The sequence below is a fragment of the Cyrtonyx montezumae genome, unplaced genomic scaffold (assembly GCF_038088225.1).
Source record: "Cyrtonyx montezumae isolate F1298 unplaced genomic scaffold, pur_monq_1.0 scaffold_3, whole genome shotgun sequence".
NCBI lineage: Eukaryota > Metazoa > Chordata > Aves > Galliformes > Odontophoridae > Cyrtonyx > Cyrtonyx montezumae.
The window spans coordinates 79,487,317-79,500,920 of record NW_027072034.1 but is presented as its reverse complement, the minus strand read 5'-3'; the positions used below and the strand labels follow the sequence as shown (position 1 = coordinate 79,500,920).

The following is a 13,604-nucleotide window of genomic DNA, read 5'->3' as shown; positions in this document are numbered from 1 at the left end:
AGGGAGGGATTTCAGGGCTAGCAATCCATCTAAAGGAGAAGTGACCCAGCCAGAGTGAAGGCAGCATTAAAAACACATGCTCAGGAAGTCCTGTTGCTTGAGAGCTATTGGTCCATTTCCTACAAAAAAGACAAGAGTCCAGGGTCCACAGAGGGGACAACTGTCAGCTCTGGTATGCTCCTGAAACTGAAATTACACCCTCCCTCTGGGAAGGGGCTATATCAATAACTGCATCAAAGTCTTTCTTGATTTCGCTCAGAACACTAAAAACACTTACAATTACACTTTCATACTTAATTTCATTCTACAACGTGATTGCTGTTGCTTAATTTGGTGAGTATGAGAATTCCTGACAAAAAGGGGTAAATTTTAAGGCAAATAAAATGCAGCCTATTTACTGTGCCGTGTGGGACATGCCACTTCAATCAAAATCCTGAAAAAGCCAAAAATGATGAATGTACCCAACAGGCTTGTGTCTTCTGAAGTTCTTCCCTCCCTCTGAAAAACAGCTCCTGACCCCTTCAGCTGCCTTGGCTTTCTGCTGGTGAAGCTATGAACTCAGAGATCTGAATGAGAAATTCCTCCAGCTACGGACTAAAATTACAGAGACAAAATTATACGTGCCCATTCCTCCAGGAGACATAAAGTGCGCGCTGCTGATTCACACACCATCACCTTCTCTCCCATTCTGTGATTTATCTCCACACCCCACTTAGGCCACCAGTGAGGTCTGACGCACGCTAAGTTGTGCAGACACTGCACCCTGCGTTCAGCTGAATGCCCCGCAGGGCTCTCCAACGCCTTCTGCACGGCCCTCCCTGCCCCAGAAGGCCCAGTAGCAGCCAGCAGAAGCCAGCCCACGCAGGACTATCACCTCCTGGCACCACCCTGCCACCCACAGCGATGAAGCACCGCCAGCACCAAGCACTAGGTCCTGGCTGTCCCTGCTGCTGTGCCAGATGCCTTGGCACACCCGCTGAGGAGGGCCGTGATGAGATGCAGATGTTATTATTGTCCTGAGCTGCTGTGATGTCTCTGTGCACTGCCAATAGCCTCAGCAGAGTGACAGCAGCTCAGTACACGGCCCCTGAATGCTAACTTGTGACAACCGGGGCTGTGGGCAGGGTTGGATGCTTCTTTCTTCCTTTCTCCTTTTACCCACTCTGTCTTTTCTAGATGCTGCTCTTTTTAAGGTGCTTTCACATTCACTGACCTAATAACAGCCTGAGGAAAGACCAGTGAGTGCTTCATATAAATTATTAGAGAAAGCTCCAAAAAACCTAATCTTTAAACCCAAATCCTGCAGTCCTGTAACAGAGCTGTTAATGGGACAGCTTCTCATTACACACAGGAATCCTCATGGGGAAAAAGGCAAGTAACTTGGGATAGCTCAGCCTGGCATTCTTTCACAAATCATCTGTCAGTGGCTTCAGATATAAAGGAACATTTCAGGCTCTTCACATGCACAGATACAACGCGTGGCAGCGTAATTAGATGACCTTTTTTCACCTGGTCTCACACAGTTGAGATTGTACAGATAACGTGCCTTGTGGGTACCCAGGTATTTTCATTACAGCTGCCCCACTCACCAGCTTCTGATTTCTGACACAATGCTTTTCATCTGAATCAAACCACTTCAAGGAGCATCTTGTGATCTACCAGTTCTGAAGGAAAGAGACACTCCCAGAAACACCAAAGTAAGGCATTTCCAGTAGGAGACAGGTGCTGAAGATGTTCAGAGTAGAAGCTCAAGCAACTCCCATCCCTGCTCACCCTGCTCAGTGCCCACCAGCCCAGGACCCAGCAGCCACTTCCAACAGCCCCAGGCTTCACAACACAGCCATGCAGTAGGAAGCCTGGCACTCTAATCCTGGGCCCAAGAGAGACTTTATAATCAAACAGTTTCTGTCACAGTAACAGAAATGATCATCTCTCAAGATCAGTAAGGACTGAGTAACTGTAGGTCCACTGCATCTCATAGGAGCCAGAAGAAAAAGCATTTGATGGCTTCTGCTTTTTGACGATTCCCAACTGATAAGCAGACAGGAAGGCTGGAACTTGATGATTCTTGAGGTCCCTTCTAACCCAAGCCATACTATGATTGTAAGAACTTGCAAGGCAATTACCTTTCGACATTTAATATCTATTTTGATATTTAATATCGCCTCTACCCGCACTGGACCATCATCAGCCCTATAGTCCTTTTCCTTTTCTAGTTAGCTGTACAGGGAAAGGAAGAAAACTTTCTCATGCACTCATGAAATTTAAGCAGAAGCCAATCAAACTCCCACTTTTCCTTTGCCTGGCTTTCCATAGCCTGGGGGGGGGGGGGGGGGGAGCAGGACACAGAGCAAGCAGAAGCAGCTCAGCTTTTCCCTCAAATCAGCTAGCTCTCTCTCACCATGCTGCTCTCAACTGAGGAAGACAGCACTGATCAGTGAAGCAGCTGCTTTCTCCGACTTTAGATCTAGACTTAAATCCAAATTGAAATGCAGTCCCTGTGCACGTTATCAGACTTTTCCAAGCCATCCCTTTCCTGAACTGTGCTCCCTGACTTCACTCCTGACATCAGTTTGGTTCCTCAGAAAAAGGAAATGAGTTTTAACGCTGTCATGCATCATCCACGTATTGTTATTGGGAATCTCCATGCAGCAGAGCTGTTTATATGAAACAGATTCAACACGTAAATAGTTTTTCTGGATTCTATAGGTCTGCAATCACACCCATCTGTTTCATATGAAGACCTTTTATCCTTTTATTTGCAGATGAGATAAGCAAATCTCTGTGTTTAGAGAGAAAAACCAACCATGGCAAACATACTGGATGTACGTGTGCAAAATGGTAAAGCCTGAAGAAGTCCTGGAAAAATTCTGTACCTGAAATCTCCTGCAGTTCCTGCTTCTGTTTCACGTCTCCCTCTATGGATATAGATACCATTCATGAAACTCAATCCTAAAGGGAGCTGGCAACCAAAAGCAAAACAACAGTTTTCGACATTAAAACACAGCTCTCTCTATTGCCCCTTTGTAATTTCAAAATGAGATTTAAATTGCATATACATTATTTAAAATAGTGGGATCTTTCCACCCCCAAATATTTTTGCCAGTGTTACAATTGAGCTTCAGGAGACAAAATGCTCCCCTGTGTAATTTCTACTTTCTAAGTTACAGATTAAAACATTCATATTAAAAAATAAAACGAAATGAGAACTTATGTCCCATTTAGCCCACCTATTTTAGTCCCTGTTTACCATATAAATTTACCTTTTGTAAACTACCAGCAATTCCTTGTCTGTTCTCCCATTTACTAAACAACCACTCCTCAGAAGTAAAAATTGGCGATAAATAGCCCCTTCCTAATCTGCTCCAGAAACATTTGGGGAAAAAACCCACACCAAAATACCACTTGTTACCACCAAGCATTTATGATATCATTAATTTGGGTCCAGCAAACTTCAGCCCTGTTTCTGATATGCTACCTTTTTTAGGAAAGAAAAAGGCATATCTGCCTGTGAGAAAGGCATGACTGTTTTCCTTTGAAAGCAAAACATCTACGTACCTTGGGTATTATGCTGCTTTCTGAAGTGTAGGAAAAGGCTTCAAACAACTCTTTTTTTTTTTTTTGCTATGCCAAAATGCTACAGATCATGGAAGTTAGTCTCATATGGCTTAGCAATGGAGCACACACCGTGGTGCTGTTCATTTATACAATCCAGGTACAGCTCTTAGGTTCATTCAGCAACTTTAAACCAGGATATCTTTGTACTGAATCAGTAAGTTTACAAATGTTACCATCTCACAGAAAAAAGGTCCACTTCCTGCTGGTTATACTGCACAAAAAGCAACATAAGGAGGTTGCTAGATCTTTATTTTACATCATTTTGAGCAAGGCAGATTCTGTCCAAACATATCTGCTGCAAGTACTTCATCAAAGCTGCCATCCTCATTGTTCTGGGCTCTATCTGAAATGACAAGACACTCTGCAGAGCTGTTCAGAGTAACAGCAGTGACTTCTTGAGTTCCAAGTAGCAGCTGCCAAGGACGCTGTTCAGAGGGTTTGATGAAGATGGAAGACATATATAAAGCTGTGGTAAGGTGAAAAAGAGCTTTTGTTTTTATAAATGAAGACTTAGGTAACTTCCAGAATAATAGAGAAGACTGGTTTGATGACAGGATTCCCTGCAGAGGACTTGGAAGACATTGCATGTTTCAAGAGAAGAGCCAGGTTCTTGCACCAGCCTCTGGGAGATGACAGACATACTGCCAACACTGCTTGTGAGAACGCACTTTCTGTAATACTTCTTTTTTTATTGTAGACACCAAATAACTGGAACACATACCTCATTATTCAGTCTCAGTTTAGTAATATTTTTACCAGATACTCCATGAAGAAATAGAACCAGTGACAATAGTGCTGTGGCTTAAGCATCCTGATGATACATCATTTCCTGAAAGTCAGCTTCTCAGAGGATTAAAAAAAAGAGAAGAAAAGGAAAGAAAGTAAAAAGAAAAAAACCGCACAAAGACTAGGAAAAAAAAAACGAACAAAAAAAGCATTAAAAAGAAAAAATGAAAGAAGAGAGTCGTGTGGTATGTTTGGAGCTAGAAGTCCTGATTCAGCTTTGTCAGTAACACCAAGAGGGCCTTCCAGAGGGCTGCATAGGATTAAGTTTTCAAAACTTAGAAGGTTTAGGAGCATGGTCTCATTGTTAAAAGTGATTTAGAATAATGAGCTTAAGCATTGCTAAATGCACTGCTTCATGCCCTGTCTTGTCCAGTTCAGTCAGGGATAGGGCTCTCCCAAGCCTCTGGCAGGAGTAGACGCAGTGGTTTGAAATCCTGGAGCCTTTTTTCACAACTTTCTGATGGAGGGTACTGGTCCTGACCAGGATGAGCAGATGTGTGATAGCCCAGAAGACATTGGTGGAGCAAGCCTGTACTGACAGGCCGGGCTGTGAACCTGAGCAGCATGTTCTCTGCTGCTCACGGAACAATTAAGAGGCAGACACTGAAAGAAACAGTGCATTCTGATTCATCAGAGGGTATCTGCTGAAGTTCCATGTCCTAAGTGCCTAATACATTTTTAAAGGCAGACCTGGGTGCCTTAAACAGCAGAGCAGGAAGCATCACACAGCTTCCCTATGCCACACACCCTTCTTTTGCTCCAGTCTTTTCTATCTTATCTCAGTGGTGTGGGTGTTCTCACTTTTTACACACTCAAAGCTTCATTTAAGTCAATAGAAATACTGCAGCAAGAAAGGGCTGAGTACAAAATGAGTGTAGACCCTGACTTCTAGATGAACAGCAGTACCACACAGTTTTGCTGCCACTGAAACTCCAAACCACTATGTCGTCTGTTGTTTGACACTCATCTCACTAACTACAAGTTTCCTAGGAAACAAACTTAGGAGCATATATGCATTAATAATAATGCAGCCTCGCTTAAGTTTGGGTTTGGACAACGAATGAGCACTGTTCCTCAACTTGCTTACATTTACCAAACCTGTTACTGAAGCAGATCCAGAGCATAGGGGAAAAGAATGACAGATTTGTGAAGCCCGTTCTTCGTTCATAGCACACGTCTGTCTGCCTTTGTTGAGCAATCCAGGGAACATTAGCGTCTCTGAAAGTATGTTTTCTTCTTTTTGAGCTTTAAGTGGATGGCAGTTATGATAAAACCTGTCAGGGTTGCTGCTGTGCCACAAACCAAGTAGGCAATTCCCAGGAATGGGTTACTTCCTCCGCTCCAAACCATGGTTGAAAGAATCACGTACTTCTTCCCCTTGAATTTGGAAACAGGGAAGTCTGACAGAGTTTGTTAAGGATTCACGAACAAATTTTAGATTACCTCCAGCAGGAGAAAACTGTAGTGCTCAAAATACTTCCCAAGGCACAAAGAGGCTGGAGATCTGTACTTGCTGCAAAAATGCCTTTAGATGACCTGCAAAGACTACTTAGTCACACAAAAACAAAGTAAACAAACAAAAGACCAGAAAAAAAAAACATCAGTAGAATCTTCAAGTTATTTAGGACACAGTCTTAGCATAATTCTAGATATTTTCTATATCTAGGATTTTTAACTACAAATTTTGGATTCATACAGTATGCAATGGCTACTGAGATAACTTGATAAGATCCATAATATTTTTAAGCAACAAACAAAACTCACTTGAAAATGAACCACTTGGGAAACTTACCATGATGACACTCAGCATATTCTCTGTGAGAAATCATGCTCATCTTTATTTAACATGTTGTCAAACCACACGGAGCCCTTCAATGGAGCTATAACGTTTAAAATCATAACTGTGTTAGTTGAGACTGGGGAGAAATATAGTCACCATGACTGCTGACAAAACGAGGCCTTTAGTCAGCAAAGTTCACACTGTTCAGTGTGTGAGTGCTTTGTCACCAGCACAAAAATTCCTATCAGCAGAGGGCTCTGCTGATACAGGCATCCTGCACAGCTCTCACCGGCAGGGTTACCTCTGGCACTTCTGTGCCCCAGTCAGGGTGTCTGCACAGCTGACTTAGGCCAATATTGAATATTTCAGCCACCTCTCCAGGTATCCATCTTCCAGATTTATCCTTTCTGTAAAACCTAGTACTGCCCTGCAGAAATCATATTCAAAGCTGGACGCTATCATAAGTAACAAGTCTCAACTCCATCTGCACTGGTTAGAGAAAGTCCACCCTTACAGCCAGCTCTTTACATGGTGATTTAGCTTCATGTGTTTTGCTTGTTTTCTTTGTCATTTTACTATACAAATCCTATTCACTTCTATCACACTGCATCTAGTAGTATAAAGGATTGTCTTGGATAATATGAAAGGATACTGTAGGAAATATGGAAAGTATAATTTCCTGCTGGGAGGCCATCAGCAAACTGCCCTTTCCGGCTGACACGACGATAAAGGTTTCTGAATGTAGCAAAGGCTGATACTCGCATCCAGATAATGAAGTCGTCATTTATATAACCGTTGTTCTTCTCATCTTCCTCATCTAACAAATACACTGGTTTATGCCAGTAAGGAGGTCTTGCTGTTCCTAAAGAAAAAAACAAAAACAACAACAGGAAAGACATGCTGTCAGGAGAAACTGGCATTGATTACTAAATTCTTTGCCTGCTCATAGCCAATACAGAATAAGAGAGATGGAAGGGAGACAGGGCTGTCCAGTATCACAAAGTTGCATATGCTTGGCATGCTTTAGAAGCCTTATATGTAGGACAAAAACCAGGTGCCTTGCCAAAATGAACATATTGTTTATTCTGGGCTTTCATCTCTTCAGCAAGCAACATACTCTCTTATAACAGGGACCCTTTATACATTAGTTTACTCCTATATAACCTGAAAGACACTTTTTTGCACTTTAATGGCACAGCCTATGATATTTAGAATTTGCTATATGAAAATTTCTTAATTAATTCGTTCTTCCTGAAGCTGGGAGAAGTGTCTTGCCTACTGTATCCAGCACAGCAATGCCCCAGTCCAGAACATGGTGTTTTTAGTCCCAATTCAATATGGTTTTACCTAAACAAGGAGACAGCCCTAGCAAACAATTGTTGGAAATAACTACTCAAGATATTAGTCCCACTTGGCTCACAATTGCTTTCAGATCTGCAAAGGCAGGAAGAAGGGAAATGTGACATGCAATTCTTCTTAGATGTTTTCAGCAGAACATATTGAGATTGCATCCTTGTCTTCTCTGAACAGATAAACTGTTTCTTACAAAAGTACTTTCTCCCAGTTTTGATGGTCAATGGAAAAAGAAAGGAACAAATTGGCTAAATTTGGCTTCTGCTCTCATTCACCCTCCAGCGATATTTCTGTTACCAGGTATTTCTCACAAAGGCAATACCCTTTTCAGAATAGGAAAGCTCTGCACACAGGGAAGGAGAGAGGGAAGGTGATAGCCACTGAAAAATAAGGAATGCTATTTGAGCCATATTTACCTGCAAACGCAGCAGAGAGATTATGAGATTCTGGATTGCGAAATTTCACATTTTTATCTGTCCACCAACTGTTTCCAGTCTTCAGCAGCGGTACTTGAATAACAGAGGAGTTAAAATTGTAAAAAAGATCAATAGTATCTGCAGGGAATACAAGAGACAACACATAAAAACGAATAGTCATTTCAATGGCCAGTGCGACTTACAAAACCAACACCTTTCAACTGCATAGAAAAAATAATAATCATAGAATGACTTCAGTTGGAAGGGACCTTAGAGATCATTTGGTTCCAACTCCCTATCCCCACTACATCTCCAGCAGTTTGACATTAGTTTATTAGCAGGACTTGAGTAAGAGAGCTAAGCAAACTGCAATCGCTCCCTTACATGTTAGGGTAAAAACCTGGGTTAAAATCTGTTCTTATGGCAGGAAATAAAGCTCTGTTATACCAGAGGAGCAGAACTGATCAAGCAGTGTGATAATTCAGACATCACCTGCTTCCCCAGCACCAACAGCAACTGGCATAGCACTGTGCACTAAGGACTGATATGAAGGCAGACACTGGAAGATTTACGCTCAGCATTTTAAAGTCGTCTTATTCCCTAACTCTCTGTAGAATTCTGTCCCAGTAGCCAGGGCCTCGAATCCACATGGGCCAGGTAGGCCTGCTGATCTAGGCCTAGTAGATCAAACTTCCAGAGGAGCAGGTGAAAATCAATCCAATCTGGAAGTTACTACAGCTGCCCTTCACAAATCCTCTGGTGTGGGTGGTTCAGCTACCTGCAGGTAGCTGCTGAACTGCCAAGGATGGGTGGAACACATAAAAAGGGATCAGTGGGTGGAAGGAGAAAAGTCCGTAGAAGTGTTTTTGCCTTCTTTCTTCCCAAAGAAATCCAATCTCAGATTGGATCTAGTCTTTGTGGCTAGGAGCTGCCTTCTAGATTTCAGACTAAATGCAATAATAGGCACATTATGCCCTCCAGGTAACTATACACAAGATCAAACCCAGGATCTTATTCAATTCATGTAAGACTATGGATGTTTCCAGCACTCAAAGAACAGAATGCAAGCATACAGATCCCAAAGGTCTGAACCAATGTTATATTCCTTCCTTCTAAGTGTAAGGAAGGTAGAATTTGAGTTCTCTCAATAGTTTATCAAGGAAGTACAGTGTATCTATTGTGTACACCACTGTTCCCTCCTTCATCAAGATACTCTTCCTCAATCATATTATAGAATCACACTGAAGACTGCCTTAGTTTAAAAAAAAAGAAAGGAAAAGAAAATTAGGAGCAGATCCCATATTCACCATAGTACCAATGCCAAACAAAACCTCTTGTGGGAGAATAAGTTATCTTGCAATATCAGGACTCAGCTGGATTGGGACAACATCACAGTTTAAAGTGAAAACTAGTAAAACAGATGTGGAAGGTACTTACCATTGAACATGCTGTTGGCAATAGCACCACACGGAGCCATTGGTGTTCCATTTTGGTAAGCAGCGAAGGGTGCACAGTAGGTGTTTTGAACCTGCAGAACGATCAGACAAAAAGAAAGTGGGGTTTTCGTTTGCTGGTTTCCTCCCATCCCTTTTTCTGAAAAATCACTGAATAATTAAGTGTCCAGTACCCTTTGGTCACATTAGAGAAATATCCAGATGAGTGAGTCTGTAGTGGAGTAACGGCTTTCTTATCACTTAACGTCATCTCCAAATTTTACTGCAGCCTTTCCAACTTTAGTCCACAGAAAGTAATCTTGAGGTCTGCTATTAACTTAGCTGCAATTAAATGCATTCCAGTGCAGCTCTGACTTACACTACAATATCTTATTTTTCTTTCTTTTTAATTTTGACCTGCAGTGCTTCAATGACGTAAAATAGCAGGTGGAGATAATGAAACTACCTCAGTGTGGGGAAATCTTAATGTACGAAGGCACATAAAAACAACAGCTCGTTACAGTACAATCATCGTATCTGCTGATGGGGCAGTGCATGGAAATGCTACTTCTAAGCCAGAAAAACACATTTTCTATTCACAAAAACCAACCAACCAAACAACAACGACAACAAAACCTGTTAATATAATGATTGCAGTCTCCAATTTCCTTGTGCATGCATTGCTGCAAGTGATGCCATCTACCCTCCTATTCAAACATCTAAATTGCATATTTCAGAATGCTACATGATGACCTAATTCACAGTATACCTTTTCCATCTGCTTGTTCACCTCCAAAGCCAGATGTCATAATGAAGGACTTTGCGCAATTCCCTAATCCTATAATAAAACCACAAATTAAAAGATTTTTGGCTAAGGGAACTAGAAGGAACACTAGGAGGAAATGTTTTCTCTAAATTTATTTGTAAAAGATAATACCTGTTTAATCACTACCCCTATACAGATCAGGTTTGGAAGCTACAACACTGGACTGACACCTATTTATCTACTCAACTTTCCTGTTATTCATTCTTAGCAATCATAAAAGCAGACACTAAACACTGAAAATCTGTACCTTCTTAACATTTCCAAGAGACATCTTAAAACATTTACAGTTATGCTTAGTGAGATCAAAGCACAATCAAAGACATACCTGGTAATCTCATAAAACAAAGAAAAAAACCTTACATCTACATTTCGACCCAACAATTGTTCATCACTTCTTGATTGTACGTATCGACGGTGATTTTGATAGAAGTTCTGCAGGCCATAGTACATAAAAACATCACCCTAGAATTCAGGAATAAATATCTTCAATAAGGTGAGCTCAAGTAGACAAAACAAAAACTCTTAACTACTAACAAAAACAGTGGAAGAGGGAATAACTCATACTCATGCCTTGGTAACTACATTCTAACTAACTACTTTAGCAGACACTGGTTAAAATCTATTCTTTACCCTTTTAGTTGAAAGCTTTTGTATTTTGGCAAAAGATTAGACATACTTTAAAACACAAAGTTAAACCTAAAAAGGCATAATTATTATTTTACAGAAGATGGCAATCACTGATCCTGAAACTGCAATGAGCGTGAATTATTGAATGGAGTCAAACACCCATTTTCTACAAAAGAAAGATGCTGAAACAACTTCAAAAAAGAGCCATCAATCTTAATTCCTGCAGATTATTTAAAAAATAAGACTGCCTCTGCTCAATTATCTAAGTCCTTTGGAAAGTTTAGTCCTGTAATTAAATGGAGAATGTTAAGTCGGCAAATATAAGCAACAAAGAAGTTTAGTAATTTATTTAACTGAATAATGATTTTTTTAATAAACTTCTGATCTCAAACATAACTATATCTGAAGGATTACTCAGAGCACTTTAACCTCTTTACTACTGAAGTACCATAAAGCAACTTTATAATTTTAATCACGCTATAATCTTCCTTATAATGAAGGGCTCATTTATGCAGTATTAAGCATAAGACCCCTTCTGGAGAACATCAGGCATTTTAGCAGCCTTGGCAACATAACCAGCAGATAATGACAGGAAATAAAGGATACTCCCCCCAAATTAAATTGCAGAATGCCACTGCTAGGCTTGAATTGCTTCAAAGACTCTAGAGATCAACAGTGTAATCTCTGTAGAAAGGACTGCAAAGGTTTACTTAGGACAAGTGGTCAAAGTTTCAGATTTCTTTCTCATTTAACAGCTTAGCAGTACAGTAATAAATCCAGGCGAAGGGCTAGAGTTCTCTACTGACTCAGACAGAAATCACCTCCGCAGGCAAACACCACTCCCTCCATCCCCAACTTCTCCTTCGTGATCTCCCATCCAAATGCAGAGGCAGCTGACCTGAATTATTTTTAAACACACACCCCAAACCAGCAGCAAATGCAAGTATGTGAAATTCTGAGTATTTCATGTCTCTAAAAAGTAAAAAGAAAATTCAGTCACGTGCTCCACAGAGCAAATTTATCATATTTTGTCATGCACAGACATAACTACCAGGAGGGACTAAGCAATTTAACTGGTTTCACATATCCACTTACCAGCATATCTTCCGCTAGTGTGAAATTAATAGAGCAGAGGCACTCATTGTTCCAATTAGAGGAATTTTCACGAAGTTTTGAACAATTTGAGCATTTATCTGAATAATCAATCTGTCAGAGAAGTAAACAAGCAGAGACATTGCAATAGAGGATATGAACACAGGAAAAGATTAGTGCTCTAGCTATGCAACTTCTCACAGCAGCTCTAAATGACTCTGAATTGCAAAAAAATAAAAATAAAATAAAAAAATCCTATTTAAAAGCTGCTTTAGAGGGTTTTTATAATTGTTGCAGAACCTCCACATTTGCTCCTTGGCAAAGGAGTGCTGAGCGACAAGCACTTCTGCAGTTTGGTCTGGCTGACCAAGTAATGCTTGATGAACACCCACATGAACAGTCAGGATGTAGTGCTTGAGAGTCGGCTTCAACCAGGAGCCCACTAACAGCAGCAATTCTGCATCCAAGATACAGCATTTAAACATCAGAGCTCCCTGCACTTTAAGATTTTGCTCCAGCAAATATTTATCTCCTAGTCAAATGCCACCAAATAGATCAGTTTACTTTCCCTCCAAAAATAAGAGGAAATAATGACAACATTTAGACACTACCACCCAGTGGTGGGAGTAACCACCTGTATTTCAGATATTATTTCTCAGTTAACCACCCAGTGTTTGGCTCTTATCAGTGACCATCATTCTGAGGATTTTCACAGGAATACTGGCTGCTAGATGCACGCAAGACATAAAGCCAATGCTGTCATCTCTATCCAGTAGCACAAATTCAATGCTCTCTCCCCAAAACATAGACCATTGTTTTCCTTATCATTATACCACACTCCAAACATACCTGGGTTTCTCTGATGCTGTTTGCAGCTACTACGAGGGAGACTCCCACAGAAAGGCAAAATGCTCCGGTGAGAAAGAAAGTGGAGAGCACAGATGCAATGGTAAGCTGGGGCTTCCATGCTGGTAGCTTCTGTTGTTTGAATGCACTGTTATCGGGACACCTGGAAGGACGTGTTTCTGCTTCTTCTGGAGCAGAACTCCTCTTATTCTTCATAATCTTCTTGGTGATAGGAAGGAACAGTATACTTGTGCTGGATGGTGTTTAAGCTGAGATACAATCTTTACTATTGGGAAACTGTATTGCTTGTTCAGATCTGCATTATGACCAGGAATTACTTATTAACTAGATCTTTCTCTTCCTCCTTTTCTACTTTTGTGTATGGATTGCCTCGATCAGCTTGTACCAATCAGATGATTGTGTACTTCGGTCAGTACGTCCAGAACATGCTTCCTGGAAAAGCTTATATATTTATTCCTGCCCTACAGTTCAGTAGCATTTGTTATGTCTTATTCATTTGTATGGACACTGTCAGCTATACTGGAATTTGTGTAATCTCAGATTCATTATTTCTTCTCCCTTCACTTCTACAGTTGCGCAGCTAACAAACATGAGATAAAACAAAAGATCCACTCCAGTTCATTGGATGCCATTGAGGAGGACTGGGGTGGCTGAGAGCACTGGATACACAACACTGCTTTGGAAAACCAAATAAACTCTCTTAACCTGCATTCACTGCTACTGATTAAGAAGCAATTTAAAGTTGTAAAGTGCTTTGCATTGCTTAGCACAATAGGGTAATCAATTCGAAAAATCTCTGATTTGGA

General features: G+C 40.8%; 1 protein-coding gene across 1 annotated transcript; it reads right to left on the bottom strand.

Moving 5' to 3' along the window:
* Window positions 1-5,349: 5,349 nt before the first annotated feature.
* Window positions 5,350-13,434, bottom strand: LOC136051354 (cell cycle control protein 50C-like). The gene is made up of 7 exons (XM_065740762.1): window positions 12,781-13,434; window positions 11,935-12,045; window positions 10,573-10,674; window positions 9,391-9,481; window positions 7,954-8,091; window positions 6,837-7,046; window positions 5,350-5,804 (listed from the first exon to the last, which is right to left on the bottom strand). The coding sequence occupies exons 1-7, from the start codon at window positions 12,991-12,993 to the stop codon at window positions 5,614-5,616; spliced, it is 1,056 nt and encodes a 351-aa protein (XP_065596834.1). The 5' UTR covers window positions 12,994-13,434; the 3' UTR covers window positions 5,350-5,613.
* Window positions 13,435-13,604: the final 170 nt, after the last annotated feature.

Excerpts from the sequence above, each read along its gene's own strand:
- LOC136051354 (XM_065740762.1), bottom strand. The coding sequence starts at position 12,993 with ATGAAGAATAAGAGGAGTTCTGCTCCAGAAGAAGCAGAAACACGTCCT. Across the intron at positions 10,675-11,934 it reads CACTAGCGGAAGATATGCTG|GGTGATGTTTTTATGTACTA; the intron begins GTAAGTGGATAT and ends CCTGAATTCTAG. Across the intron at positions 7,047-7,953 it reads TCTCTCTGCTGCGTTTGCAG|GAACAGCAAGACCTCCTTAC; the intron begins GTAAATATGGCT and ends TTTTTTCTTTAG.